The sequence below is a fragment of the Brassica oleracea genome, chromosome C3 (assembly GCF_000695525.1).
Source record: "Brassica oleracea var. oleracea cultivar TO1000 chromosome C3, BOL, whole genome shotgun sequence".
NCBI classification, from domain to species: domain Eukaryota; kingdom Viridiplantae; phylum Streptophyta; class Magnoliopsida; order Brassicales; family Brassicaceae; genus Brassica; species Brassica oleracea.
This window is the reverse complement of record NC_027750.1, coordinates 22,578,085-22,605,723: the sequence shown is the minus strand read 5'-3', so window position 1 is coordinate 22,605,723 and position 27,639 is coordinate 22,578,085. Positions and strand designations below refer to the sequence as shown.

Below are 27,639 nucleotides of genomic sequence, written 5' to 3'. Positions count from 1 at the left end.
TTCAGATTAAAAGGTGTGCAGATTGTTTCGTCTACGACTTTATTTAGATAAAGTTGTGAAATTTATAGTTTTTTTTTGTTAAAAGTTTTTTTTTTATATCCAAAGGTTTTGCCTTTTTTTTTGATTTTTGATCATTCAATTTAGCTTCTCTGTTAGCTGATTATCCTCTGGGATTAATCAATTAGGTTTATTATAATAATAGTTTTGTTTGAAAGGGGGGGGGAGAGGTTGCTTAGTTAGTTACTCACTTGCTGTGCTTTTGGTCCTTTTCAGGATGCACCGGGTTGCAAGTTCAGGGAGTAATGGCGGTTCTGTCCGCAATCGCAAAGAGAAGAAGCTTACCTATGTCTTAAACGATGGCAACGACTTAAACGATGGCAACGACTCAAAGGTCAGCTTCTTTTCACACCAATATGAGTTTCTGCTAGCTTGCTAATCCATGCTTGTGTTACCTTTTCTTTGAAGTTAAGAGTTATCTTCTTCTCAAACTCAACTCTGATTATGTTCTCTTGTGTAATTTGCCACGCTGCAGCACTGTGCTGGCGTTAATTGCTTGGATGTGTTGAAGTCGTCTGTTTCCGGTGATCAGAGCTACCTCTTCACTGGAAGTCGTGATGGTACACTTAAGAGATGGGCTTTTGATGAGGATGCGTCCTTTTGCTCAGCTACCTTTGAGTCTCATGTTGATTGGGTATGGAGTTTTTTTTCTGACTCTCAAAGGCTTACAGTATTGGAGCTTATTTGTAATTAGGATCATGTGTTTCCTGAGTTCACTTGTCCTGTTGTACATTTGATAATTTTTGAGCTCCCTTGTTGATTGGTCAGGTGAATGACGCTGCTTTGGCTGGTGAAAGCACTCTTGTTTCTTGTTCTTCAGACACTACTGTCAAGGTTTGTGAATTTGTCACAGTTGCTTGCAGTTGCAGTATATATCCTTCCTTTTAATATTTTTTTTTGGTACCACCATATTGGGTTCTTAATACGGCTTAATTTTTCTGTTACACTAGACATGGGACAGCTTATCAGATGGAGCCTGTACGAGGACTTTCCGTCAGCACACGGACTATGTTACTTGTCTGGCAGTTGCGGCAAAAAATGTATCTCGACATTCTTACATGCTTTTTTTTTCTTTCTGTATGATATGTTACGTTCCCGTTACCACATTCTGATACTAACTTGATGTTGTTACTATTAGAGCAATGTTGTTGCATCTGGTGGCCTTGGCGGGGAGGTTTTTATATGGGATATCGAAGCTGCTTTATCACCAGTTGCGAAACCTAATGATGCAATGGAAGAAGGTTCTACAAATGGTCTTGGGAACTCTCAGCCCGTCACAAGTTTAAGAAACGTTGGTTCGAGCAACAATATCTCTGTGCAGTCATCACCATCCCATGGGTACGCACCAACGATTGCTAAAGGCCATAAGGAGTCCGTCTATGCTTTGGCGATGAATGATGCAGGGACGATGCTCGTCTCTGGTGGAACAGAGAAGGTACTCATACAATTTAGGCTGCTAAGAATATACCGGGGAACAAGAACACATACAATATTTGGGTTTATGTGTTCTGAATACTACTCGGTTCTTTTTGTTTATTGCAGGTTTTGCGTGTCTGGGACCCTAGAACTGGTTCAAAAACTATGAAGCTGAGGGGGCACACAGATAATGTCAGAGTGCTGCTTCTAGACTCAACTGGCAGGTGAGTTTTCCTGTATTTTGGGGTCCTTTGGTGTTTATTTTCTTCTCTGTCTGATATATCTTCCTTGTGTTTCTCACCTTGATACTGCAGGTTTTGCTTGTCTGGGTCCTCTGATTCTATGATAAGGTCTTTATCTTTTTTTAATTACTTCATAACTATGAGCCCTGTGGCTGCAGCAGAAGTTATCATTTCATTTCTTCTAACTGGTTCATCATTTATTATTAGACTTTGGGATCTAGGTCAGCAGCGATGTCTTCATACCTATGCGGTGCACACAGATTCTGTTTGGGCGCTTGCATGCACTCCATCATTTACTCATGTTTACAGCGGTGGAAGAGACCAATCTGTGAGTAGACTTGCAAAAAATTCCTCCAAATTATAACTTTCTTTTTGAATTCCATTTATGTGGTTTTGTTTCTGTCAGCTATACTTGACAGACTTGGCAACAAGAGAGAGCGTTTTGATGTGTACCAAGGAACATCCGATTCAGCAATTAGCGTTGCAAGATGATAGTATATGGGTTGCAACAATAGACTCCTCTGTAGAGAGATGGCCCGCCGAAGTACAGAGTCCTGAAAAGGTCTTTCAACGAGGTGGCTCTTTCTTGGCTGGGAATTTGTCTTTCAATAGGGCGAGAGTGTCCTTGGAAGGACTAAATCCAGTAAGAACAATACAATTTCTTCCTTTAAATGCTTCTGTTTAACCTTTTTTGAGTCAATGTGTCTAATTTTTGGCTCGTCTGCAGCCCCCTGCCTACAAGGAGCCTTTGATGACTATTCCAGGAAGCCACCCGATTGTGCAGCATGAGATTTTAAATAATAAAAGGCAAATCTTAACCAAGGTGAAATAAACTTTTCTGAATGCTCTTTTGGTAAGACCACCGTTGATAGACTTGTGGAAGGGTCGATTATATCTGCTGTTTTTCTTTTTCTTTTGCAGGACGCAGGTGACTCAGTGAAACTATGGGATATAACTAAGGGTGTTGTGGTAGAGGACTTTGGGAAGGTCTTTGTGAAACTTAGGCTTCTTATTTGAGTTTCTGATTAGATTATATGTACATGCTGCTGTAATCCTGAAATTATCTGTTTCCATGTTTTGCAGATATCATTTGAAGAGAAGAAAGAAGAACTGTTTGAAATGGTAAGTCGCTTTGATACGTTTTCTAAGATTATGATAATTTTTCTTTAGCGAGACTAGCAGATTTGTGATATATTGTTCATCTTCTCTGTTTTCAGGTAAGCATTCCATCATGGTTTACTGTGGATACACGACTTGGATGCTTATCCTTACATTTGGAGACTCCACAATGCTTCTCTGCTGAGATGTATTCAGCAGACCTCAAAGTTTCCGGGCGACCCGAAGATGATAAGGTAGATTAAATGCCTGCATCTTTCCTTATGTTGAAGCTAACCGCGAAACGTTTGTCTTACTATTACATGTTGTTAATAGATCTTTGCATGCTCTGTTTATCTTACTTACACTCTTATATGCTCGAGCTTAGTCAAACTAAACCGAACTTTTGTCATTGGATTGTGTGATTTGTAGATTAATCTAGGTCGTGAAACACTGAAAGGCCTGCTGGGTCATTGGATGGCAAAGAAGAAGCACAAACCAAAACCCCAAGCTCTTACCTCTGGAGATGTTCTATCCGTAAAGGATACCAAAAAGAATCTGAATGCATCCAAAAGTGAAGACAGCAGTGCTGGGAATGATCCGGTGTATCCTCCATTTGAGTTTCCTTCTATCTCCCCTCCGTCCATCATCACTGAGGGTTCTCAAGGAGGTCCATGGAGGAAGAAGATAACTGAGTTTACCGGAACTGAAGATGAGAAGGACTTCCCCTTGTGGTGCCTGGACGCCGTCTTGAACAATCGTCTTCCACCTAGAGAAAATACAAAGTACAAGCCACCATCTTGTTCTCTAATAAAAAAATTAGTTAGGACTTTTAGCATTTTACTCACTAATGTTTTTATAAATAGATAAAGCACACCGTCTTGCTTTAGTATCTTACATTGGAAGGTCTTTTAAATTTCCAGATTAAGCTTCTTCCTGCATCCATGCGAAGGCTCAAATGTGCAGGTGGTCACACTAGGGAAACTTAGTGCACCCCGGATCTTAAGAGTTCACAAGGTAAAATTATCCATCCGTAAAGTAAACCTACAAGTTATGCTTGCAGTTTCTGTTATTCAATGGCTTCTTTTTGGGCTACTGTAGGTTACCAATTACGTTGTGGAGAAGATGGTCCTTGACAGTCCGTTGGATAGTTTAGCTACTGATGGAGCAAGTGTTTCAGGAGGACCACAGCAACTGTTTGCAGGAAATGGACTGCTAACGGCTGGATCAAAGCCTTGGCAGAAACTCAGACCTTCCATTGAGATCTTATGTAATAACCAGGTAAGTCAGTTTCCAAGGAACCCAACAATGTTACTTCTGACTGAATGCTGAGAATATATGTTTCCAATTAAACGTTTGCAGTTGTGGCTGAACAAGGTTGTTTTTGTGATTACATCAGGTCTTATCTCCAGAGTGGAGTTTGGCAACTGTGCGGACGTTTGTATGGAAGAAACCTGAGGATCTAATCCTCAACTACAGGGTGGCTGTATCTAAATAACTTACGAGGTAAATTACTCGAAGAAGGTGAAAAAACTCTTTCATGAAAGAATGCATTTATGTGAATGTGTTTGTCAAGTTAAAATTTGTGGAACACCAATCTCCATCGACGTGATGGTTCTTAACTTGAGAAGATTTGATTTTAGGTAATTTACATCAGAAAGAAGATAGAGAGAATTGACTTTAAAAAGCCTTGGTAGATTTTTTTCATATATGTTCTTCCTATTTTATTTTATATTTATTTGCAAGAATGATAGGAACATACTTTATGCTGAGGATGAATATCATCACCATATATCCTTTATTGCCTTACAGATTTGTGACCAAATGGGAATCTGCTGCTTCATATAAAAATACATGCAAGTCTATAGCTTTTCAATGTTTGTTCATTCCGAACGGGTATAAATCATGGTTTTAGTTTACTCAGCTACATGCGGGCGTGAATGCAGGAGCTGTTGATAAAAGGTCCAAGATTTTAGATGAGATGGTGTCGACAACTTTACTAATATTTGTACATTTTGAGCTTTGAGAAAGAGTAACAAACTTACTATCTCTGTTTTTCATTGTGCCCTGAACAAATGCTCTGTATCTAAAGTAAAATCAAACACTCTCATTCACAAGCTTCAGGCAATAAATGAATCAATCTGAACTAAATGCAGCTCCATTTACGATCAAACCGGATTTAAACTGAAAGTTCAATCAAACCAAGTTTGACAACATTTGTTCTGAACCAAATAAGGCACTGTGACTCTCTCCGGACAGAAACTTAATAGTCAGATATAACAAAATCGAGTAGAATGCTCTGCTGCTTCTTTCGTGTCATCAGGTCTTTCAACTTTCTGTTGCCTCTTCATCAGCTTCTCTGTCTCACGTTCTTTCTCATGCTCCTCTGCAATAAGAGAATGAATGTTAGTGCCCATAATAACGGAGTCCGATACAAATAAATTCTAAACACTAACAAGATAGCTCTATTTTGCACTTGCATGATTAGGTACTGATCGCCTTCAACACAATGCCACCGAACTGAATGTTCCTAGTACTAGTTACTTACTACTCATGAACCATATATTTACATATACTTTTTTATGCATGTGTTCACTTAAAGTAAGCTTCCCTGAATGAGATCAAACATGTATGATGAAGTAGCCACACTTACCCATGAGTTTATACATTGCCTTCTGAGTCCAGCTTTCGAGTTTATCAAGCTTCTTCTGGACATCTCTTCGGAGGTCCCAGTTCTGTTTCTTGGGAGCAATGTTTACAAATGGGTCCTGTTATTGATAAAATTCAAACGTAAGCTAAGTGTCACATCCAATAACAGAGTATTTTGGTGGTACATCTAAAGATAAAAAGAAAAGCAATCACAAACCTCTTTCTTCTCCACTGCAGGTGGAAGTGCAGCAACCGGATCTTCGAATTTGGGTAGCTCTGGTGGTGAACATAATTTCTAAACTTCATGGCTGGACCACTGTCAAAATCCAAGAGAATACATAAGTACTAAGCACATTTTAGCAACGAAACCAACCACTAAAGCAATGTATACACAAGAATGCAAATCTCAAACGGCAAAACTGTTTGGTAATGGATATGTTATGAACACCATTTCTAGTTAAGCTCCTTTTTGCTTTAGCCAACACACAACAAGAAGCATATCATCAACAAGTTTGATTTTTTTTTTCAATGATTCATGCCAAAGAACAAAAAGTATACTCACTCTTCTTCGACAGCAGCATCACCTTCTCCCTCTTCCTTGCTCTCGGAAAGTTCTTGAGCTGCCCTTAGAGCTCTAAGTGCCTCTTTACGAGCAGCAGCTTTCTCTTCTACTGAGTCACTTTCACTACCCATTATTACTTCCTGCAAAAAGAAATATTATCAAATCACTAAAATCATGAAGATTAAACCTATATCGACACGAATCAGCTCAAATTCTAGCAAAATTCACAGGTAAGCTATCAACTCAGACTGAACTGAGAAACCAAATAGCTCTCTACCGAGGAAATTCGAGCTTTTTTTTCTCCAGGAAAAATCTGTATAACACAACACACAGAAAGCAAAGGAAACTAATAGAGAAGACTCACTTGGACCCAGCTGAATCATTATCGTGGCTTAAATAATTTTATTGGCCCCAATTAAATTATTATATTGGGCTCATTAAGCTGAAACATAAACCGCCTTTTGGTCCAAAGGGTTTTTGTTGTTGGTGGCTGGTATGTTTTGGTTAAGACTGGTTTGACAAGGTACTTTTCAATTTTTTTTTTTTTTTTGTCAACTACTTTTCAATTTAATTATGTTAAATTTAGTAAACAATACAATAGAAACTATATAAATTACTCTATAGATTAATAAATTTAATATTATTTTTTCAAATTAAACTGCTATTAAATATAACACAATTCAATAAAATAATAAATCTTTAAAAAAATCCTATATAAATATATAGTCTCAATATAAATATATATTAACAATTATTATTTATATATACTCTACTTAATCTTCCAAAACAACTCAAAATATTTGAATAACAACAATATAAATTTGTATAAAATTTAGGAGAAATTTTATGTTTACCACTTTCATGGTACCACTTTTCATCTTTACCACCACTAAATGAACATTTTCAAAAATACATTCTTCGTTAAGTGGCAAAAGACTCGTATACCCTTATTATCTATATATATAATAAATTATTATGTTTAAAAAAAAAAAAGAATTATGTTTTCGAATTATACTTTTCAAATTCGAACTTTTTTATAAATTCTTTTTTTCGAAATTTTTTTAAATATTTTTTTTCAAAATTTCTTTTTGAAAATCGAAAATTATGTTTGAAACTATTTTTTAAAATTTTATTAATATATATGTAAGAGTATTGAAAGGATTTGTTGTAAATTAATAACTTTAAAAAATAATAAAATATCATATTTACAACATAACATTATTAATTTGTGACTGCATACAGTCCGGTCCATTGGTCACGTACATTAATATTGATTGGCTATATACTTGCATGGTTTAACACTTAACAGACCTTAACAAGGCCCATACTATTAACTAACGACGTCGTTTCCAATGCATCAAGCTTATAAATGTAAGCCAGCTACCTCGGGACAACACGCTCTTTGTGCACTCCGCCATCTTCCACATCTCTCTCGAGCAGATCTCTCGTGAACAGCTGACAATGGCGACCACTTTCAGCGCCTCTGTCTCCATGCAAGCCACTTCTCTGGTAATCACATCTTCTTGTCCTTCCTCAAATCCTCACTTTGTTTCACAGATCGCTCTGATCGTTACGTTGCTAGATCATTTCCACCTGATTCAAGATATTAGCTAGTTTGTTGATTATGTTTAGGATTAAAAGATGTTAGCTTTATGAATCTCCCTATCTTTGTTGATCTGCTGCGTTTTAATTTTCGATCTGCGTCTATTTGAATCACATCTTGCAAGATTTGGTTATGAAAAGAACAGAACAATAGTCATTTTGAGTTGTGTTTTGAATGTAAATGTTTTGTTGTTGTGTTGATGAACAACACAGGCGACACCAACAAGGATTAGTTTCCAGAAGCCAGCTTTGGTTTCAAGGACCAATCTCTCCTTCAACTTAGGCCGTTCAATCCCCACTCGCCTCTCAGTTTCTTGCGCGGTAGGTGTACACCACTGTCGGATTCTTTCTCATTTTCTTGTAATATATTATTTTCTAAAGGACATTTTGGTTTATTAGGCCAAACCAGAGACGATAGAGAAAGTGTCTAAGATTGTCAAGAAGCAACTCTCACTCAAAGACGACCAAAAGGTCGTTGCGGAGACCAAGTTTGCTGATCTTGGAGCAGATTCTCTCGACACGGTAAAGCAATCAATGATTCTCTTTGTGAGAATAAAGAACTTGTAGAGTTTTATTTTAATACTAATGATTAAGGGAGTGTTTTTGATGCAGGTTGAGATAGTGATGGGTTTAGAGGAAGAGTTTGATATCGAAATGGCGGAAGAGAAAGCACAGAAGATCGCAACTGTGGAGGAAGCTGCTGAACTCATTGAAGAGCTCGTCCTACTGAAGAAGTAACTTTAGTACAAATCACCTTCTCAATGAAGTTAAAACCATAAGGCTTTGGTGTTTGTTGTTTTCATATCTTTTCGGTCATTTTCTTTTTCTTTTAATGTGGTCAAGAAGCTACTACTGTCTTTGTCCTAGTAGTTTTAGTAGTATCTGTATCCACGGATTGCTATTTGTCTCCTGAAACTTTTGGTGCTTGGAAAATTCAGAATAACTTGGAAAATGAGTCTCGTTTACATATGAATGTTTGTTCTTTTTTCTTTCTGAATTAAGCAAACTGTTATATCATAATGTACAAGGAGTCATTACACATGCATAAGTAAGAGTAGGCCCTAAAAAGAAGTGACAATAGCTTGATGATATATATAAACAACTCTAGACACATTGTATATACAGGTTCTTGTTATTCCCAATCTGCGTCAAAGAATCCAGCATCTTTCATCTCTGAGTAGTAGACGTTCTCCAAGTTGAGATCTTCTTCCTGCAGCAATACCAAAGTGAACTTAAGCACCAAACCATTTGAACATTCAACAATCATATGGCATATGGCATATGGCATATGGCATATGGCATATGGCATATGGCATAGGGTGTGTTAAGGTGATGGTACTGTAGTGATGAAAAGGATGATGGTGATACGATGATAAAGTGGTAGAGAGATGTTGAGATGAGGGAGTTACCTGGAAGAAGTCTGCAAGGAAAGTAACATACAGAAGAGGAAGATAGAAGGCGTGGTAACAAACACTTGTGATCCCATACAACCTGCCAGAAGTTTCAAATATTATCTTCTTACGTTCAAGAAACAAGAGAAGCCTTTTTAAATAGGATAAGGGTTTTACCATAATCCAAAGTGAGCGCCGTTTGCAGCAAGAGTACATGCGAATAGGGAGAGTCCATTTAAGGCGAGCATGCAAGTTATGTACTTATAGAAAGCAGGTCTTGCTGTCAAAACCAAAAACAACAATAGCCAATTTGATGAGTGACAGAAGCTGTTGAACAACTATTGGTAAGTGGACGATGTGATTTACCTGGCAATCTTTCTCTCCACTTAGAGTTGTACATGAAGAATATCATCCCATATATGCCTGCAAGCAAGAGCTTGTGGATGACCCATAATCCCCATTTGACCTTTTGTATATGTTCATTGTTGTCAATAAACAATTCTACCCCAAATCCAAAGAGATAGATTCCCTGAAACGAACAATAAAAGCTCTAACGGATTAAGCTAAAGGTAAAAGACAAACCAGACATTACAAGTTCGAATTTATCTCATCAACTACAGCAGATACATAATCTAGAAAGTAACATCTAACAGTTATGAAGACAATGGTACCTTGAGAAGCAAATCAAGACCTATAACAAGTCCCGAGATGAGGAAAGTTCGAGTCAATGCTTCAGCGCCACTTGCATAGTTTCCTTGGAAGAGAAAGGCTACCAAGCTTACTTCCAGAAACAACATTCCAGATGTTGTGAACAAAGTCAATACATTCCAAACTACTTCTTTCCCAGGAGTGCATTCCCATGCCTAAACAATAAGATCAAGTAAAACTTGAAAACTCGAAAAAACAGAGAAACTTGTTATAACACATGACATCTAATCTAAAATAAGTACATGAACAGACTAAACCAAGTAAAAAAAATTCCTCTTAACCAGCATCTTTGCATACCCAATTAGTTAACAATTACAGCTTAACCACAAATCTAGAAGCTTTTCTAAAAAGTTTGTACCTTTACTTGAGCCTAAAAAGGTTCTTCCAAGTAAAGTTCTGATCTTTCAGATGCAACATAACTCTAGAACATCATAGTATGATTAAAAACAAAGAACCTGAAGGCAACACCAAGCAGCATAGTATGACTAAACCATTTCATCTTAGGTAGCATCTTAAACATAAACCAATTAGCCATTACAGCTTACACCAAATCCAAAAGCTTAAAGTTTGCACCTTTACTAATCCTTAAAAAAAAAACAGTTTCTTCAATGTAAAGCTCTGATCTTTCAGATGCAACATAACCCTAGAACATCATAGTATGATTAAATCAAGTAAACCATTTCATCTTAGGTAGCATCTTAACATAAACCAATTAACCATTACAGCTTAAAGTTTGTACCTTTACTGAACCTAAAAAAAAAAACAGTTTCTTCAATGTTAAAGTTCTGATCTTTGAGAAGCAACACAACTCTAAAACATCATAGTACGAATCCAAAGATAGCACAACGAACCTGAAGGCAACACCAAGCAAGATTGAGCAAGCTAACGAGCCAAAGGCATCCGTAATACGCGATCATGATGTAAGATCTCCGACTCGAGAGCTTGGCCAAGCTCTTCTTGGCCTCGTACGCCAAGTAAGCGACGAAGAGAATAGCTGCTACGACCAGAACCGTGTTGTGGAGAAACCCGTGGCACTTCCCGACCCATCCGCCGATAAAACCAGCTCCGGCGGCCGGAGAGTTAGGGCTTAGCTGTGAAATCACGAAAGGGGTCTCCGCGATCTCGCCGAGAACTCGCATCTGACTCGATTTTTGCGAATCCCTGATTCCAGGAAAAGGACAAACGATTCGAGATTTGTTTGGGAATACGTATGATGATTGTGCTCGCTAACGACCGAGTCGATACGGTGAGGCGAATATTAGTAATTATACAAAAATTACAGGGTACAATAGATAATAAATTACAATACTGGTAAAGAATGTAAAAATAAAATAAATAAAGGGTCCAAACGATAAATATCAGAGAATATTGGGGTAACAAGTATTAAGAAGAAACCCTTCTTCTGGCCTTCTCTAATCAGACCGTTGAAAGACACGCGCACATTCCTGCCTTAACGACCGAATCGTTCCCGCGAAAAGTCTGCTACTATAAATGGCAAGTTTCAACTTCTGTTAATTTTTTTCTCAGTGGAATCTACGGTTCTGTTTTATTTACGCGTATGAGCCTTTTTTTTTTTTTTTTTTTTAATCTTGATGTAGTTTGTAGTTGAGGTTGAGGATGAGAAACAAGAGGCATGTTCATGTGAGTAATAAGAGCACGGATTAGATTTGTGTATTTGATAAATTCACTGTTTAATTTCTTAAAAATTAGATTTTCTCAATGAGAAGACACAGGTGAAATATGGGTTCTGCATAAGAATTGTGATGGCCCCCAAGAAGAATATGATACTGTAGAAGGCTACTGTGAAAGGCGTCAAAGCTTTAGCTCTCTTGTACATAACTCTGAGGAAGCATGGGGCTAATGCAGGTTTCTTAAGACATTCTAAAGGCGGAAATGGGTAGGTTTTCTCATCAGATTCTGGCTTTCAGACACGAGAAGAGGACAACAAGTCTAGCCTAGCTGGAGGATACTGGGAGCTTGACCCTGCAGCAATTCCAGGTCGCACCATAGTCTTAGACTGATCACAGTTCCCCAAGTATGCCTTCTGTTTCTTAAATCAAGAGATTATATGTGTAGACAAGTGTTATTTCAGCAAGTGAAGCTGATAAGTATCAAAGTCTGATGATTTGCCAAGAAAGGTATCAGATTATGTTCCCTTTTGTGGGAGATAGCGTGTGACTGGAGAGACAATGTTGTATGCAGACTGTTATATTTCTTATCTCTCTTTAGAAATCGCTCAAATCGTACTTTTATTTTCTCAACTCATGTAGCTGAAACACCATAACAAACAAATGAAGCCATGAAGGAGCTAAAAGAAAACCCAAAAAGATTCCGTAGCTTACTCGAACAAACAAACTACAACAGACGATGGATAAAACTGCATCTCTGGATGTTTTGACTTCAACTTCTGCTTGTTCAATCCTTTCCGCAACACCTTCAAAAAAGAAGAAAAGCAAGTATCAATCAACACGATTAAAAGAAAAGGAAGATGATGATGAATTGCATTTAGTTTGCGTATTGGAAAAAAAAAAAAAGAGTTTACCTTTTATATCTCTTTTTGGAACCACAGGGGCAAAGTGCATTTCGGCTGATCTGCCCACTTTTGGCTAAGTTCGATCTAGCCATATCCATGGGGGTTGACCCCATCATCTTTTGCAGCTTCATTAGACCAAGATAACAAATTTAGTATCAGCAGATTAACCAAACAATAATCTGTCTGATTATCTTAACAACCGACATAGTGCAAGAAGATACTCCAGTTTCTAACCAATGAAAATCAAATCCAACCAATCATGCAACACAGCCAAGCTACAATCCACATCTTATTATAAACAGGAGGGCGTGTTCTTGTGCCCCAAGATCATCAATCAGTGTAGAAACATAAAGTTTGTTTCGAGGATAGTGATATAGCAGACACTTGATGAAGAATCAAGTTTTTCAGCAACAGAAAAAAAAAAGCTTGATCAAAATGGTTAAGAGAGAGTGTCCATGCACAATCTCAATAAATCTAAGCAATGTTTTAAGTCTACAAAGGTAGAGGTCATACAAAGGAGGTTATGGAGCTAAAAGGCAAATGAGTATATAAAGTGAGAAGAATACCTCTCCCATGTTCTTTGGTAACGGTTTGCCTCCATCTTTCAACTCTGTCATCTTCTTATGAGCTTGCCTAGCCCAAGTAAACTTGGACAGTGTATTCTCCACATCCGCTATGGTGCAGTTGCACTGCTTAGCCGCTTCTTGCTTATGACTCGCTTGCAGATTCTACACATCAAAAGAAACCTAGTGCCACGGTCAAGAGATGACTAACATACCAACAAGTAGCTTTTCAAAACTGTGATCTTAGTTAAAGAAAGAAACCAACCTCTCCTGTAGCATCACGAGCTCCAAGATACCTCATAATGGTTTCTTGTTTCTCGAACGCGTCTGCAAACGTGGCCTCGCTGCTTCGACCCACAATGTACTGCTTGAACTTCCCTAACCTCTTAGCGTTCTTCAGCTCATCGGCGAATCCTAAGAATCAGTTTTTGCATACAAAGAGACAACCTTTGAAATGAGTCCACACTCAAACGAAACACACAGTTCCAACTTCAGAGAAAATGAAACAACTTTAAGCATTCTACAATTCACAGGCGAATCTTAGAATCATTTTTGCATCAAAAGACACAACCTTTGATTACTTTTGCATCCAAAGAGACAACCTTTGATGAGTACAATCAGTTTTGCATCCAAAGAGACAACCTTTGATCAGAATCCATATTCAAACGAAACACACAGTTCCAAGTTTAGAGAAAAAAATGTAATAACTTTAGCATTCTTTAATTCATAGGCGAATCTTAGAATCATTTTTGCATCAAAAGAGACAACCTTTGATTACTTTTGCATCAAAAGGGACAACCTTTGATGAGTACAATCAGTTTAACTCAATGTAATAACTTACGGAGAAGAGTGAAGTCTTCAACGGGTAGATTCGATTGCTCCACGGGAGTATCCTTGTTTCCTGTAAAGACACCTTTAATCGAATCCATCCATCCGTGAAGCGTTGCTGAGGAGGTGATTGATCGGTGCTGAGACGGAATCGGAGGACCACCGGAGATGTAGAGAGAGTTTGTGGATGACGGCGAAGAGAAAATTGGATCGGATCTTAACCCGAAAATGTACTTGAGGGCTCTCGAATATGACATTTGCTGTCTCTGGAAGTTGATTTCTGGATAATTAGGGTTTTAGGGTTTCTCTCAGGTGTAGAAGAGGAAGAAGATGGAGAAAAACCCTCGCCGTATCGGAATGTTAAACGCAGCGTTTTGGGGATTAGATAAAGTTGTTCTTTATATTTTGTCAATCCTCCATCGAAAGAATGTCATTTTGAAATTATTTTTGTTTTTGTTTTAAAAAGAGCGTTATTCTACATTTTTATATTTATTTTTTTATTTTCCTATTAAATAATTAATCTATTTTTATAAATTATTTTTATTTATTTAATTAAATATTGAATAAAATATATTTTATCATTTTTCTGTAAAATATATCACATTGACATTTTTTTTGTAAAACAGAATAAGTATTATATTTTTACTGATAAAAAATAGAGTTGTAGTTTTTCAGAAAATTTAGGTGGTGTTATTGGTTATATAAGTTGAAATCAACTCTATTAGATTTCAAATAGGTCAGAGATTAAATTTTTTTATTCATTTACAATCTAAGATACATGATTTACTTTACATATTTAAATCTTTGTTAATGTATTGATAAATTCAACATAATATGATATGATTTCTATAACAGAATTACAATTTATTGAATGATTTTAAATTGAATTGTAGGGGATGATTGGTAAGTGCTGTAGTTTTATATTTTTTGCTGTAGAATTTAATCTGTAGATTTATTTGCTGTAGCTTTTCTTGCTGTAGATTTCTAAAGCACTAATTTTTTGCTCTGGAAATAAAGCTCTCTACAACCATATTTTGATTTTGAAGAGATTTTTTTTGCTGTGAGTTTTTTAAAGAAAGGAAAACTCGATTGGTTGACATATATAGCTGTAAACTAAATTTTGACTGTCCAGAGCATCTACAGTCCCAACCAATCATCGCCGTAATTCCAAAGTTTAAAAAACTATAAAATGTACGTTCAACAAAACGATATTATCATCATAAGATCACCATTAATACACAATCAAAACAATAATATTTTATATTCATTATTATGAGCGAAAAAATATAATAGCATATAGCATATTTGAAGTAAGATAAGAAAAAAATCCCAGTCTGATCAATGTAATAGAAAATCTGGGTTTAGTCAACAATGAAATCAATTTTCTAGGTTTGATCAAATGACTGATATAGATGAAAAATCCAGATGCTAATTTTATAAACAAAATGGGAGACACTGACTTCATAAAAAACTGTTCAGATATTTTCTGAATACAAAGAATTTGATTTATTAAAGTGAAAAATGATGCCAGTAGATGAGTACTTTCATCACGTCATGTTTTTTTCATTTGATTCTTGGTTTTAACTGAAAATGTTTATATATAAAATCATGATGTAATACGTTAGATTTTGACTCCTATATTTTACACATAAAATTGTATCCAAATCCATTGAAAGTATTTCAAGTCAAAGAAATTGATTTTTTTTTTATCAAACATGAATAACACCAAATTTTAAATCTTGTATTGAAATCTTATATTGAATAACAATGGATTTTAAATTCTTTTAATGAAAAGATCGTAAATACAAGAACCAATAACACTAAATTTCAAAATCTTTTAACAAAATATTTTAAATACAGTAACCAATAACACAAGATTTTGATAAAAAAATTTTAAATCAACCATTGAATAACACTAGATTATAAAACTAAATGAATTAACTTTAAATCCACTAACCAATAACACCTCCGCCCGTTTCTACATTCTAGTCAAACTGAAGATATTTTTCTAGATAAGAAACAAGAAGATAAACAACACTCATCAAATGACTGAAAAAAAGAAACTCACTCATCAAATAGGCAAGGCCTTAATAAAAGAATATATGTATAGGACTTACATATTTGCAATTTGTCTATAAATATAATATTGTAAGCTCTAAAGCCTACTTTCAATCTTCCCAACACCAGGAAAAAAAATGAAGATCTCTTTCTCTTCTATTCTCCTCATACTAATTGTCATTTTCATCACTTCTTCTGGTAAATTCTTATATATTATTTGATTATTTTTTGGCTTAAACTGAGAAAAACTGAAACTTAAAACAACGTAATTTTGTTTCTGATTATATGAATAGGAAATAATAAAATGGTAGGAGAAGCAAAGAAGTGTTTTGCTGGGTGGACATGTGAAGGAGAAGACGAGTGCAGAGAAAAGTGCATTGCTGATCACAAAGGAGATGGAATATGTGATTTGTTCACTGCTTTTCCGGTTCCTAAGCAATGTCTTTGTCAATATGATTGCTAGTTTCTCTCTATGTATGCAAAATATTGCTTCTTAAATTGTAATGGGTAAATCTTTATTCCGTTTAATTATGTGATCAAAAGACTAAAAGTTTAAATAAAGTGTTCCGACATTCGATAAAATCGAGAAACATGTTATTTTTTATAAAAAAAGAAAGTCTTAAATATATTACCATCATTTAAATAAATTAGTGAGGTATACGATAAGAATCTCCTATATATTATTGAATAATTGCACTCTACACATAAGAAAAACCATGTAATTAGTGATATGCACATTTGATGCTTACTTAGGAATCATCGACAATTACATGGACCATTATACCCCTATTATTTTCTATTCGTGATGCCCACAGCTTTTAATAAATCATATATCTGATAAACCAAATATACACGAAATCTATTCTGTCAGACAATTTGATATATTCTAATGTTTTCGAAAAGTTTCCCTTTATCGTAAATTTTTTTACTAGACACCCAAAGATACATCTTCTTCTTCTATTTATATTCAACTATTATGTATTAAAAAAATATATTCAATTGTTCTTCTCTTGTTTGATACATATCCGACATATCTCCACTCCTAAATATCAGTTTTATTCTCTTCAATTTCCTAATGGATCCACCGTTAGTGAGACGCCACATCCAGAATTTTCCCAGAGTATGTTCGTGTTTGGAGAAGAACAAGTGGGCATTAGGATTACTGAAGATCAAAACTCTTCTTGTATCTCCAAAATTATCAACGCTTTAGAAGAAGAAGAAATCGCTTTCAACAGAGCTTCTACTTTTGGAAAACTACTAGCAATAGCAAGAGAAACCCCCATTCTCGGGTTGTTTTGGGCATTTCCTTATATCCAGGCAATTGAAGGTTTTGAAAAGGCACGAAATATGGTTTCTTTTTGCTGGTAAATCGGTAAGGTTCTCTATAAGAGAATTCACATTAGTTACGGGTCTTAATTGCCATAGATTCGCACCACATCCCAAGAAGAGGAGCACGAAGAATATCTCTTGCAAGGTACCATCTATGCAATCTTTAAAGTAAATTGAATATTTTCAATCTAACTGTTTGTAATATTTTCGTTATTTCCATAATTTCGGCTGGTGTTGAACAAAATAATATCAACCCGGAACTTGGCTGGTCCGACGACAAAGAAGATGTTCAAGTTGACAATCTTGTCAAGTGTATTGAAGAAGGTTTCTCTTTTTCTAATTCCCGTTTCACAGGCGGAGCCACCAAAGCTGATGTTATCCGGATGCGTGATGAAGCCAAAAAGGAAAACATAACTTGTAAAACCGCAAGTGCCAACCCAAAACAACATGTTTCCCATGTAATCGACACCAACAATAATATCTCTAAACTATGCTAAAGATTTGTGAAGTAGTTCTAACTTTGAAAATGTCTTTGTCAAAACTTTACAGAACCTGTTACAAAAATGGAAAATCAAACTAACAAGACAACTTAACTCGGCTAATTTAAACAAAAAAAAAAAAACTTAACTCGGCTAAAATATGAATTATCCGGTCAACGAAAAAGAATTATGAAATCGTTCCAACTTGTAATCATTATCAGACAATGCTAAAATCTCGTGTTATCATGCTAACGTTTCTAACAATACACTTAACCTTCCAGTTATCAGGTTTTAGACATCAACGAAAAACTAAAACACCCTATAACTGCGTAAAGATATTTACGTGACCAACACAAAGACAGTCGCAAACAAAAAGGATTATGAAATCAGGCTAACTTGGAATTTTTACCAGACAATGCAAATAGTTCAAGTAGCAAAGCTAAAAACATTAATCTTGTTCTTAAAATTCGTCTTAGCCGGTTTGAATACAAAAATGCATAGTAAAACAAACTAGAAACAAGAAACTTTCTATTTATCCGACCAACCAAAAACAAGGCCTACAAAACGAAATATGAAATCGATCTTACTGGAAAAAAGTAACAGACAAATGCTAGCGATTCATGTTGACAAGCTAACATTATAAATATTGTTTGTTAAAATTCTTCTTAGCCGGTTAGAAAACAGAGAAGAAAACCAAAAACAACTTTAAAAATGCTAAAACCCGATTTAGCCATCCAACACAACGACAATACAACAAAATACTACTTAATGAGACCCCTACAACACACTTAAGTTAATACACCATACTTCCTTCAGATGATGTATCTTTTGCCCTCTCAACCCCCTTGATTGATCTAACTCCTTTTGTACCACCGCAATTAGCCAACTTCATAATTGGTGGCAGTGTGTAAGGACATGCTATTGGCGTCTCCAAACTTGTGTTACACATCTCAACGTTACTGGATGGCTGTAATGCCAATCCTTCACCAGTCACCATATCTGCAAACATTATCCCATAAAGGTTAGGCAACAATTGCACGAATTTCTAAATTATTGATTTATGCTATCACGTACCTTTCTTCCTTGGTGTGATCAGAGAAGGATCTTCAACACCATTAAAGCCATTTGCATTTTCCTTTTTTTTTTACAGTTTGTGTTGATATAACTGTTACATATGTAATAGATTATCAATACAATCTAATGTAATCTTTCATAAAAAGTCACTTATGTGATTCTCGTTAAGTATTAGTTTAGCGCTAATCTGATTTAGCCAATTTCATATTTTAGCAAGTTAAAATGCTAGTAATACTATAATATATTTTTTACAATCATATTATATGTATTAAACCTTTATTTAGCCATTGATTTTTCTTGTTATCATGCTTCGAATAAATTTATCCTGATAAAGTTTCGATGTGTATGGAAAAAAATTCAAAACTACAACATGAATATACTATGTCGATTCATTCATTACTAACTTCAACCTAGGCCTGGGCATCCGGGTCTCCGGGTCGGGTTCGGGTCGGGTATTATCGGATCCGGGTCCTTCGGGTCCTAGCAATTTAGATCCATATAGGTACCTATAACTTTTCGGGTCGGTTTCGGGTCGGGTCTTGTCGGGTCCGGGTCAGTTCGGGTCTATAATTTCAAAACCCGTAAAATATCCAAAATTTTTGGGTATATTTCGGATCCGGGTCGGGTCGGGTATTTAAGACCCGAAATAGACCCGAAGTACCCGAACTGGACCCGAAAACTCTAAAAATACCCGAAGAACCGCAAAATACCCAAATATTTATCCAAAATCAGATCCGAAAACCCAAAACATACCCGAATTTTACCCGAATACCCAAATTATATTTTCTAAAAATCTAAAATTTCACCAAAAACCTACAATTATACCCTAAAATCCAAACCCGAAACTTTAAAAAAAAATCCAAAGTACCAAAAATATACCCAATCACCCAAATATACCTAGTATATACAACTATTTGCGGGTACTTCGGGTATCCGAACGGGTCTCGGGTAGGACCCGGACCCGAACCGAGATCCGCGGGTCCAAAAAAAAAGACCCAATAGGTACTTAGCATGGACCCAGACCCGGACCCGAACCTGTATTTTCGGGTCGGTTCCGGTCCGGGTCTTCGGGTCCGGGTAAAATGCCCAGGCCTACTTCAACCATCTCGTTATCATGGTCATCTAGCTCAATAATATCATTTGTATGATCGAATTCCCCATCTAATACTGTCGGAATTAATACTTCAGCTCTTGTATGTGCTTTAACTCTATTTTGATGTAGAGGCTTCGCCGTTTTGATTCCTTAAATAGGCAACCCCCTCCCTACATTTTTTTTTTGGATGCAAACAAAAATATTTTGGTGTGATTCTCTTTTCTCATCCAGCCGCTTGCGTCGGATTTCTCAGCTCTTTCATTGGCCAAAATATCTATAGCCTCTATCACGTAACTTGCATGGGGGAATTTATCCTACCTTAATTGTTACTCATCCCCCCAATTATATTACAAACCCTCTTAGTTTCCAACCTATATCAGGCCTACAGAATTTTTGATTTTTAAATAACCAAAAGGACATCTACGTAATTTCCTCTCCACTTGCACAATCAGAAGGCCCACATATATCTTACAGAAGGCCCACATATATCTTACCTTTTGTAGTTTCTTAATTTCCATGTTCTTTATGGATTATGACCCAATTCACTCTATATTATTCGAGAAGTATTACAACATTTTTCTTAATCACATGTTATCACTACAATGATTCTTAGAATCTTTAGAAAAATAGGTTGATCTATCTAAATATATAATAAGCTTTTTATTAAACTAACCATAAATTTATTATTAATGTTTCTCATTATTTCCTTAAATAAAAATTCTAGAATTGCCTAATGTAGTTACGGTATATACGACAATTAATGATTTTGAATAATAAAAATTTTATAAAAATTAGTATCTTCTATCATATGTTTTTTTAATTTTAAACTATTAAAATAAATTAAAAAATCACATTAACCATATAAAAAATTATATTTTTCTGTATATTTTATATTTTGGACTTTTAAAAACACTTATAAATTACTAAAATGTTAAAAGTTTTATAATCAAATTTTGTGATCAATGGTTTAAAAATTTTGTTATGACAAGATACAAATGATTATAAAATCATATAAGTAGAAAGTCTCATTTAATAAGTATTAAGATTAAAAGATTTATATATATATATATATATAGTTTTAAATTAAAATATATACAATTTAAAAATACATAAATATTTTAATTTCAAAATTTAATTTGACATATATTTTTTTTGTATAAAATCTTTGAACAAATATTAACAACTTACTTTTTTAAAAAAATTATAAATTAATAAAACTATTAATCACACAATGAAAATTTTGTTATCAATAATTTGACGTTTTTACTATAAAAGATACAACTGATAAAAAAAACATATGAGTAAAAAACATTATATAGCAGATATTAATATTTAAAATATACTATATATGTTAATATCATTTAAATTTAATTATACATCATATTAGATAGAAAAAAATATTTTTTGGATTAATAAAATTATATGTATGCACCAATTTAATTATATACGTAATAGTTAACTTTTTAATTATTCAATATATATTTATTATTTCATAATATGTAAAATGTATAATACATAAAATAATTTATATATATAATGTTCATCCCGTACAAGGCGCAGATGTTAACCTAGTTATGAGTAAAATATGATACTAGGACATAAAGATATGTTAAATCATATGACATTGCTGTCTATGGAGGTTGATTTCTGAGCAATTAGGGTTTTAGAGTTTCTCTCAGGTGTAGAAGAGGAACTGAGGAAGAAGATGGAAAAAAACCCTCGCCGTGCCGGAATGTAAAACGCAGTGTTTTGGATATTGGATAAAGGATATTGGATAAAGGTAATTCTTATATTTTTGTCACTATATCAGTATTTTGACTATTTTCCAATGTTAAAAAAGTTGTTATGCAGTAACTAAGCGATTAATAATATTGGAGAAAATGTTTACTAGATATTTTCGGCATGGTACAAGACGTATCGCTAGGAATAGATCACATAGGACGATTCAGGGTAATACATTCATACGGTAATCTTCATAAAGTAGGTATTTGTCGGTTGTAATATCGTCTATGTAACGTTTTTAATAGTTTATAAAAAATTAACGACTATATGGATCATTCAGAATGCATGCATGGTTGAGTCGTTAACAAATTATAATTTATATTTTTATATATCTTGCTTGTATATCATATATTTATATTTTAGATTTAATTATAAATTTATTTAATGAACTATAAAAAGTAGATATACAAAAAAAAGAATAAATTAGAAAAAAAATGTGGATTTGGATTACCATTACTGTTTGATTAAGAGATTTAGATTAATTTAGAATGATTTAAACCAATTTAGATTATATTTAACTGATTTGCAACTGTTTAAACTGATTTGAATAGCTTATTACATTTTTTTTTTTATAAATATCGTTTTGTTTGAGATCAATTTTTAGAACATTTGTTTTGTCTTACTAATAAAAAGATATACCAGTAGCTTTTCAGAAAATCTAAGGTTTCTAGTCAAACGGAAGATATGTTTCCTATGTGGTTTTAAGAACTCTATCAAGAAACAAGAACATAATCACTCATTAGGTAAGACATTAGTCACATTAGTAAAAAAAAATATGTATATCTATATACTTTGACTAAGAACTACATATTTGCAATTTGCCTATAAATATAATAATGTAATCCCAAGCTCTAAAGCCTACTTTCAATCTTCCCAACACCAGGAAAAAAAAATGAAGATCTCTTTCTCTTCTATTCTCCTCGTACTAATTGTCATTTTCATCACTTCTTCTGGTAAGTTCTTATTATTATTTGATTATTTTTTGGGTTAAACTGAGAAAAAAACTGAAACTTAAAACAACGTAATTTTGTTTCTGATTATATGAATAGGAAATAATAAAATGGTAGGAGAAGCAAAGAAGTGTTTTGCTACGTGGACATGTGAAGGAGACGACGAGTGCAGATTAAAGTGCATTGATGATCACAAAGGAGACGGAATATGTGATTCGTCCACTGCTTTTCCGGTTCCTAAGCAATGTTTTTGTCAATATGATTGCTAGTATCTCTCTATGTAGACAAAACAATGCTTCTTATATTGTAATGGGTAAACCTTTATTCCGTTTAATATTATGTGATCAAAGGACTAAACTCATCTAAAATCTAAATATATTGTTCTGACGTTCGATAAAAATTGAAAGGATAACACGCACAAATCCAGAAATATGATGTTTTTATCAAAAATGAAAGTCTTAATATATTACCATCATTTAAATAAATTAGAGAGCTATATGTTAAGAATTATGAGTAAAGTATGATACTAGGAGATAAAGATATGTTAATCATATATAGTATAATACTCCTTCAAAGTCAAAGTTCCACCAACCAAAGCAGAGAGAACATGGAGACTGATCTCTCAAGAGTTACTCTCCGACCGTTCTCTCTAACGGATGCTCACGATTTCCTGAGATGGGCCAGCGATGTTCGAGTGACCGGGAATCTTCGTTGGCAGACTTTTACGTCCGAAGAGGAAGCTTTGGTCTTCATACGAGACGTATGCTTGCCACATCCATGGAGGCGTTCCATCTGCATCGATGACCGTTCGATCGGATTCATCTCAGTCTTCCCTGAAACTGGCGATGATAGGTATATATTATTTATAGCGTTGGAATATTTATTTCTATTTACTATATGTTTTGATGTTATGGTAATGGCATATGTTATGTTGATGGTCCAAATGAATTGAGTTTTGCCATTTGAATTCAACTCAATTTCAGATATGTAGGAAAAACATATAGGATAAGAGTAAGAGTTATATTCCTCCTATTAGTAATAACTTTTATGCAAATTAGTATGTTTTCATTATTCTAGCATATGTAGCATATGCTATGTTGGTCCAAATGATGTGTGTTAGGTCATTTCAACTCAACTAAATTTCAGAAATGTGAAAAAATCGTATAGGATAAGAGTAATAGTTATATTATTCTATTTATCACCGATAACTATTCTTGTAAGTAAATATGTTTGAATCATTCTAGCACATATAAATATCTTGATACAGTGTCTATTTGAAGATTCAAAGCGCATATTGGGTATGGATTATCTCATGAGTATTGGGGAAAGGGAATAGCAACAAGAGCAGTGTCAATTGCAGTACCGCAAGTGTTTAACGACTTGCCTCATGTTTTGAGGCTTCAAGCTTTTGTGCAAACTCAAAACAAAGCATCCCAAAGAGTTCTCGAGAAGGTTGGGTTTCAGAGAGAAGGTTTGCTAAGGAAGTACAGTTATGTCAAAGGTGAAATCCATGATGTGTTTGTTTATAGTCTCTTGTCCTCTGATCTACTTCCTCTTCCATAATCCTCAAGTATTATGGATTGAGATTATATGTAGTCGTTATAAAACTAATAATGTTGTAATTCAATATATATTTGAAAAAACGAATATGGTTGGAGTGATAATAGTTTAAAATATTAAGAAAAAATGGTCTAAAGGGCAAATAAATACCAAACCGAACCAAGCTAGGTAGTGTTTGTTGTGTATAAGCCTCATTCAAATGTCAAACTCTCTGCTTCACGTCTCACTGAGTCGAACAATTGAGTCGACAAGTAACGTTCCCCACCGCTAGGGAAAACCACCTGAAAACCGGACATTAACCGAATGTATTTTTCTTTGGTTAAGGAAGACCAATTATGACAAAAAGCTATAGGACTAATGTAATTTGTGTTGCAAGTAATAAAACTCTATTTCACTTACAACTATGAGCTTCCCGGCGTTTTCTGGCCGTTTTGCCACCTTAATAGCAGCGGCTGCAGCAGCTCCGGAAGATATTCCCACCTACACATTTATCAGAAACGTTGGTTTAATGGTTTAAACCAAAACCGTTTGAACCACAGACTGTACCACAGTACCAGTAATCCTTCTTTCAGGGCAAGAAGTCTGGCAGTGTCAATAGCTTCCACGCTTGTCACCTGAAGAAAACGATTTAAAGATTACAAAGATCTCAGTCTCTGACATCTCATCTCAAAGAGAAGAGATTTAAAAAAAAACTCAGCTACATTACTTGAATGATTTCATCAAGAACGTTGAAATCCAAATTGTCCGGTACAATACCAGCTCCAATACCTTGGATCAAATGTGGACCTAGAAACAATGAACCGTATTATTGAAGTGATCAAGAAAGAGACTTGAACAGCAAGGAACTCCACCAACTAATGATGGTCTACTTAGGTATATTTATATTAGACTCAAAATTAAAACAAACTCTTTACCTGGTTGGCCTCCACTGAGTACTGCACTCTCTGTAGGTTCCACTCCATAAACCTGTTGATAAAAACAAGTGCTTGAAAAAGAAAAACAAACTAAAATGTTTCTCATAATATGATTATGGACTTGCTAATATTAGTGTGTGTACCTTTAAGTCTTTATTCTTCTCCTTGAGGAACTTTCCTGATCCGGAAATGGTTCCACCAGTCCCAACACCAGCCACCAATATATCTACTTCTCCTGCAGAGTCTCTCCATATCTCTGGACCCGTGGTTCGATAATGAGTCTGCATTAAAAAAAAAAAACAGTTTAGATAAACAAATAGAAAAGATAGAAATTATTTTTCCAAAAAAAAAGATATATATATAGAGCGAGAGATCTAAGGAGAGTTCATATGTATATACTTGTGGGTTTGAAGGATTCTTGAATTGATGTAGTATGATACCATCTGGAGTTTTGCTTAATATCTCTTCGGCTTTGTCGAGTAATCCTTGAACGCCTTTTTTCGTGTCCGTGAGGTGAACCTCTGCACCTAGTGCTAACAAAATGATCTTTCTCTCAAGGCTCATTGTTTCAGGCATTGTGAGCACAACTTTGTAACCTTTAGCTGCCCCAACAAAGGCTAATCCGATCCCGGTGTTACCAGAAGTAGGCTCAATCAATGTGCTCTGAAGTAGTAGTAATATCACAAAAAATTTAGATACAATGTTTAATTTTAGTGGCGTAAGGAATGGTTTGTACAAGTTAATTGCTGTACCTTCCCGGGAGTAATCAGTCCCTTGTCTTCTGCATCTTTAATCATACCATAAGCAATTCTGATCATTCCAAGGAAAACAAAAATTTCAGAAAACAAATGTATGTTTTGGAGTAAAAAAGGGAGAGAGTTTAGTTAAGTGATATATACCGCTCCTTGACACTAGAGCAAGGCTCCATCATCTCAAGCTTTGCGGCTATACGAGCAACACAACCATCTACGATGTTGTTTAGATAAACCATTGGAGTGTTACCTATCAACTGAATGCAAAACACATGAGACTAAGTATACAGCTTGAAGCCAGTTACAAAAAAAAAAAGTATACAGCTTGAATAAATAAAGTAAGACAATTTTCTCTATTTTTTTTTCCTAATGGAGCAAAGATTTGGATTTACTTGAGTAACGTCATCCTTGATAGAGCACTCCATGCTAATCTTTGAAATATCTACAAAAATAATTTCCCCACAAAAAGAAAATTAAAATATTTTAAGAAACAATATGCAAGTACAACTGTAAGAGCAAAAAGACTATGAATTATTCAGTTAAACTCGAAAGTAAACCAAGATTAAGAAACATATTTGAACATGGGAGAATATGAGTATATAGCAAACTGACATCAAGAATTAACAGTTGAAACAAATGAGTTTCTCAGTGAGAGTCATGCAAAGCATTCGAGTTCTTGAACTGAAAATCGAACATGAAGATTTGAGAAACTATTCAAGTTGGAAAATCTAGGAGGGAAAAAGGAAGAACAAGTACAAGAGAGCTCTTTACCAAGTTCGAGATCCAAATCTGAGAAGTAGGAGAAAAGAAAGACTACGAAAACAGAGAAACAGGAGCAATTACTAAAGAAACAGACCAATAATTGCTTTACTGAAAAAGTGAAAATGACAACTCAAGCTCGTGCGTATACACTTTTTTTTGGACCACTCTCGTCTCGTGCGTATATACATTTTAAGAAATCAATATATAAACCCTTTTTTTTTGGACAACAATAAATATATAAACTAAAATGTTACTTTTGTAAGTTCTTTACCAAACTTGGTAACATTTGTCAGATGATTTCATTATTTTTATTTGGTAGAAAATAGTATAAACTTTCGTCAAGAAAGTTAGGATTGTATTCAACTCATTTATCAAAGATATTAATACACTTCAACAATGCATCAGATGAAGAAACAAACAAATGATAAATAATACTACTATGTTATGAATATCATGTGATGTACATATGGAAAATCTTAGATTTACTTGATGGTCAAGTCTATTTGTTCTCCAAATTATATTTTGTCTCCAAGCTATTGTAATCCTATATAAATGACTCATTATTCATTGAATAAGATAAACCAATTCCTCTTCCTCTTCTATTTACAACACGTTATCAACACGAAACTCTAGCGATCTTGAGTTAATAGCAATGTTTTGAAACTCGACCCGGACCCGTGGTTGAACCGGTAAACCCGGCAACCCAGAAAAATCCGGTTTGGGTTTTGTGAAAAACTCAATATTTAGAAACCCGCAAAAACCTACAAAAACCTAGTAGAACCCGGAATCCGATACCGGTTGAACCACTGGTTGAACCAATAAATAATTTTTACTTCTTTTTTAAATTTTAAATTATGTTTTTAGATTATGTTTTATATTCTAAATTTCTAATTAAGAAGTTATATACTGACAAAAAAAGTTAGGTTTTTTCTTTTCAGTTTTATATTTGTGATTTTTAGATTTTAATGAAGATTTCACTATGTCACTTGAAGAAAATAAAGTGAACGATGGTAGAGAGAACCAAAACTAGTTGATGTGATTTGGTGTTTATTTATTTCCGTTATTGATAATTTATTATAATGATTTTTTACATTTGGTTTATTTTGTATTTGAAATTTAATTTATTAATATTCACATTAAACATTTAAATATTTATAAATTTTATGTCTTGATTTTTTTAGATGTCATAACTCTTACCTTGTTAGACAAAATTATAAATAGTCTAAACTATTTTTTGATA

General features: G+C 34.5%; 6 protein-coding genes and 1 pseudogene across 13 annotated transcripts in view; 3 read left to right on the top strand and 4 right to left on the bottom strand.

Moving 5' to 3' along the window:
- Window positions 1-4,927, top strand: part of LOC106335546 (WD repeat-containing protein 48 homolog) — a 5,452-nt gene extending 525 nt beyond the window's left edge. The window contains exons 1-19 of one of the 3 annotated variants that reach the window (XM_013774092.1): window positions 7-13; window positions 274-391; window positions 533-691; window positions 826-891; window positions 1,008-1,097; window positions 1,196-1,492; window positions 1,600-1,697; window positions 1,788-1,823; window positions 1,923-2,043; window positions 2,122-2,358; window positions 2,443-2,538; window positions 2,637-2,702; window positions 2,799-2,837; window positions 2,933-3,067; window positions 3,243-3,595; window positions 3,734-3,827; window positions 3,912-4,091; window positions 4,210-4,316; window positions 4,735-4,927. In XM_013774092.1, coding sequence (XP_013629546.1) covers window positions 275-391; window positions 533-691; window positions 826-891; window positions 1,008-1,097; window positions 1,196-1,492; window positions 1,600-1,697; window positions 1,788-1,823; window positions 1,923-2,043; window positions 2,122-2,358; window positions 2,443-2,538; window positions 2,637-2,702; window positions 2,799-2,837; window positions 2,933-3,067; window positions 3,243-3,595; window positions 3,734-3,827; window positions 3,912-4,091; window positions 4,210-4,308 — 2,283 coding nt within the window. In that variant the 5' untranslated portion in view covers window positions 7-13; window position 274 and the 3' untranslated portion in view covers window positions 4,309-4,316; window positions 4,735-4,927. Of the gene's footprint in view, window positions 1-6; window positions 14-273; window positions 392-532; window positions 692-825; window positions 892-1,007; window positions 1,098-1,195; window positions 1,493-1,599; window positions 1,698-1,787; window positions 1,824-1,922; window positions 2,044-2,121; window positions 2,359-2,442; window positions 2,539-2,636; window positions 2,703-2,798; window positions 2,838-2,932; window positions 3,068-3,242; window positions 3,596-3,733; window positions 3,828-3,911; window positions 4,092-4,209; window positions 4,317-4,622 lie in introns of those variants that run through there. The other 2 variants (XM_013774090.1, XM_013774091.1) reach the window with 2 other exon arrangements.
- Window positions 4,928-4,971: 44 nt separating this feature from the next.
- On the bottom strand, window positions 4,972-6,373 carry LOC106335547 (annotated as a pseudogene).
- A 1,044-nt stretch (window positions 6,374-7,417) lies between these two features.
- LOC106335832 (acyl carrier protein, chloroplastic) lies at window positions 7,418-8,578 on the top strand. The gene is made up of 4 exons (XM_013774457.1): window positions 7,418-7,530; window positions 7,837-7,944; window positions 8,023-8,145; window positions 8,236-8,578. The coding sequence occupies exons 1-4, from the start codon at window positions 7,483-7,485 to the stop codon at window positions 8,359-8,361; spliced, it is 405 nt and encodes a 134-aa protein (XP_013629911.1). The 5' UTR covers window positions 7,418-7,482; the 3' UTR covers window positions 8,362-8,578.
- Window positions 8,579-8,584: 6 nt separating this feature from the next.
- LOC106335830 (transmembrane protein adipocyte-associated 1-like) lies at window positions 8,585-10,959 on the bottom strand. The gene is made up of 6 exons (XM_013774454.1): window positions 10,574-10,959; window positions 9,686-9,877; window positions 9,381-9,543; window positions 9,192-9,294; window positions 9,033-9,114; window positions 8,585-8,833 (listed from the first exon to the last, which is right to left on the bottom strand). The coding sequence occupies exons 1-6, from the start codon at window positions 10,859-10,861 to the stop codon at window positions 8,756-8,758; spliced, it is 906 nt and encodes a 301-aa protein (XP_013629908.1). The 5' UTR covers window positions 10,862-10,959; the 3' UTR covers window positions 8,585-8,755.
- Window positions 10,960-11,954: 995 nt separating this feature from the next.
- On the bottom strand, window positions 11,955-14,017 carry LOC106335831 (protein translocase subunit SecA). The gene is made up of 5 exons (XM_013774455.1): window positions 13,660-14,017; window positions 13,084-13,232; window positions 12,822-12,983; window positions 12,265-12,380; window positions 11,955-12,156 (listed from the first exon to the last, which is right to left on the bottom strand). Exons 1-5 carry the CDS (start codon window positions 13,901-13,903, stop codon window positions 12,138-12,140), a joined length of 690 nt encoding a protein of 229 aa, XP_013629909.1. The 5' UTR covers window positions 13,904-14,017; the 3' UTR covers window positions 11,955-12,137.
- An 8,794-nt stretch (window positions 14,018-22,811) lies between these two features.
- Window positions 22,812-23,990, top strand: LOC106328651 (uncharacterized N-acetyltransferase p20-like). 2 transcript variants are annotated; one of them, XM_013767137.1, is made up of 2 exons: window positions 22,812-23,263; window positions 23,692-23,990. In XM_013767137.1, exons 1-2 carry the CDS (start codon window positions 22,932-22,934, stop codon window positions 23,972-23,974), a joined length of 615 nt encoding a protein of 204 aa, XP_013622591.1. In that variant the 5' UTR covers window positions 22,812-22,931; the 3' UTR covers window positions 23,975-23,990. The 2 variants fall into 2 exon arrangements, 1 of the variants encoding a protein (XP_013622591.1); XR_001267615.1 differs by having other exon boundaries at window positions 23,074-23,263; window positions 23,679-23,896.
- On the bottom strand, window positions 23,069-26,495 carry LOC106328650 (bifunctional L-3-cyanoalanine synthase/cysteine synthase D1). Of its 5 annotated transcripts, none has more exons than XM_013767133.1 (12): window positions 26,409-26,495; window positions 26,030-26,079; window positions 25,785-25,894; window positions 25,638-25,695; window positions 25,285-25,548; window positions 25,029-25,166; window positions 24,886-24,937; window positions 24,678-24,757; window positions 24,526-24,585; window positions 24,371-24,451; window positions 24,122-24,252; window positions 23,069-23,250 (listed from the first exon to the last, which is right to left on the bottom strand). In XM_013767133.1, the coding sequence occupies exons 2-11, from the start codon at window positions 26,060-26,062 to the stop codon at window positions 24,163-24,165; spliced, it is 966 nt and encodes a 321-aa protein (XP_013622587.1). In that variant the 5' UTR covers window positions 26,063-26,079; window positions 26,409-26,495; the 3' UTR covers window positions 23,069-23,250; window positions 24,122-24,162. The 5 variants fall into 5 exon arrangements, with proteins under 5 accessions (XP_013622587.1, XP_013622589.1, XP_013622586.1 ...); XM_013767135.1 differs by lacking the exon at window positions 23,069-23,250 and adding an exon at window positions 26,250-26,318 and having other exon boundaries at window positions 24,045-24,252; window positions 26,409-26,448; XM_013767132.1 differs by lacking the exon at window positions 23,069-23,250 and having other exon boundaries at window positions 24,045-24,252.
- Window positions 26,496-27,639: the final 1,144 nt, after the last annotated feature.

Coding starts and splice junctions, on each gene's coding strand:
- LOC106335832 (XM_013774457.1), top strand. CDS start 7,483: ATGGCGACCACTTTCAGCGCCTCTGTCTCCATGCAAGCCACTTCTCTG. Junction 7,531..7,836: donor CCATGCAAGCCACTTCTCTG/GTAATCACATCT, acceptor TGAACAACACAG/GCGACACCAACAAGGATTAG. Junction 8,146..8,235: donor GAGCAGATTCTCTCGACACG/GTAAAGCAATCA, acceptor TTTTTGATGCAG/GTTGAGATAGTGATGGGTTT.
- LOC106335830 (XM_013774454.1), bottom strand. CDS start 10,861: ATGCGAGTTCTCGGCGAGATCGCGGAGACCCCTTTCGTGATTTCACAG. Junction 9,295..9,380: donor GTGGAGAGAAAGATTGCCAG/GTAAATCACATC, acceptor TGGTTTTGACAG/CAAGACCTGCTTTCTATAAG. Junction 9,115..9,191: donor GGCGCTCACTTTGGATTATG/GTAAAACCCTTA, acceptor AACTTCTGGCAG/GTTGTATGGGATCACAAGTG.
- LOC106335831 (XM_013774455.1), bottom strand. CDS start 13,903: ATGTCATATTCGAGAGCCCTCAAGTACATTTTCGGGTTAAGATCCGAT. Junction 12,984..13,083: donor CTCGTGATGCTACAGGAGAG/GTTGGTTTCTTT, acceptor TTTGATGTGTAG/AATCTGCAAGCGAGTCATAA. Junction 12,381..12,821: donor TACCAAAGAACATGGGAGAG/GTATTCTTCTCA, acceptor GGTCTAATGAAG/CTGCAAAAGATGATGGGGTC.
- LOC106328651 (XM_013767137.1), top strand. CDS start 22,932: ATGATACTAGGAGATAAAGATATGTTAATCATATATAGTATAATACTC. Junction 23,264..23,691: donor CCTGAAACTGGCGATGATAG/GTATATATTATT, acceptor GTCTATTTGAAG/ATTCAAAGCGCATATTGGGT.
- LOC106328650 (XM_013767133.1), bottom strand. CDS start 26,062: ATGGAGTGCTCTATCAAGGATGACGTTACTCAA. Junction 24,586..24,677: donor TTCTTGATGAAATCATTCAA/GTAATGTAGCTG, acceptor CGTTTTCTTCAG/GTGACAAGCGTGGAAGCTAT. Junction 24,452..24,525: donor CCCTGAAAGAAGGATTACTG/GTACTGTGGTAC, acceptor ATAAATGTGTAG/GTGGGAATATCTTCCGGAGC.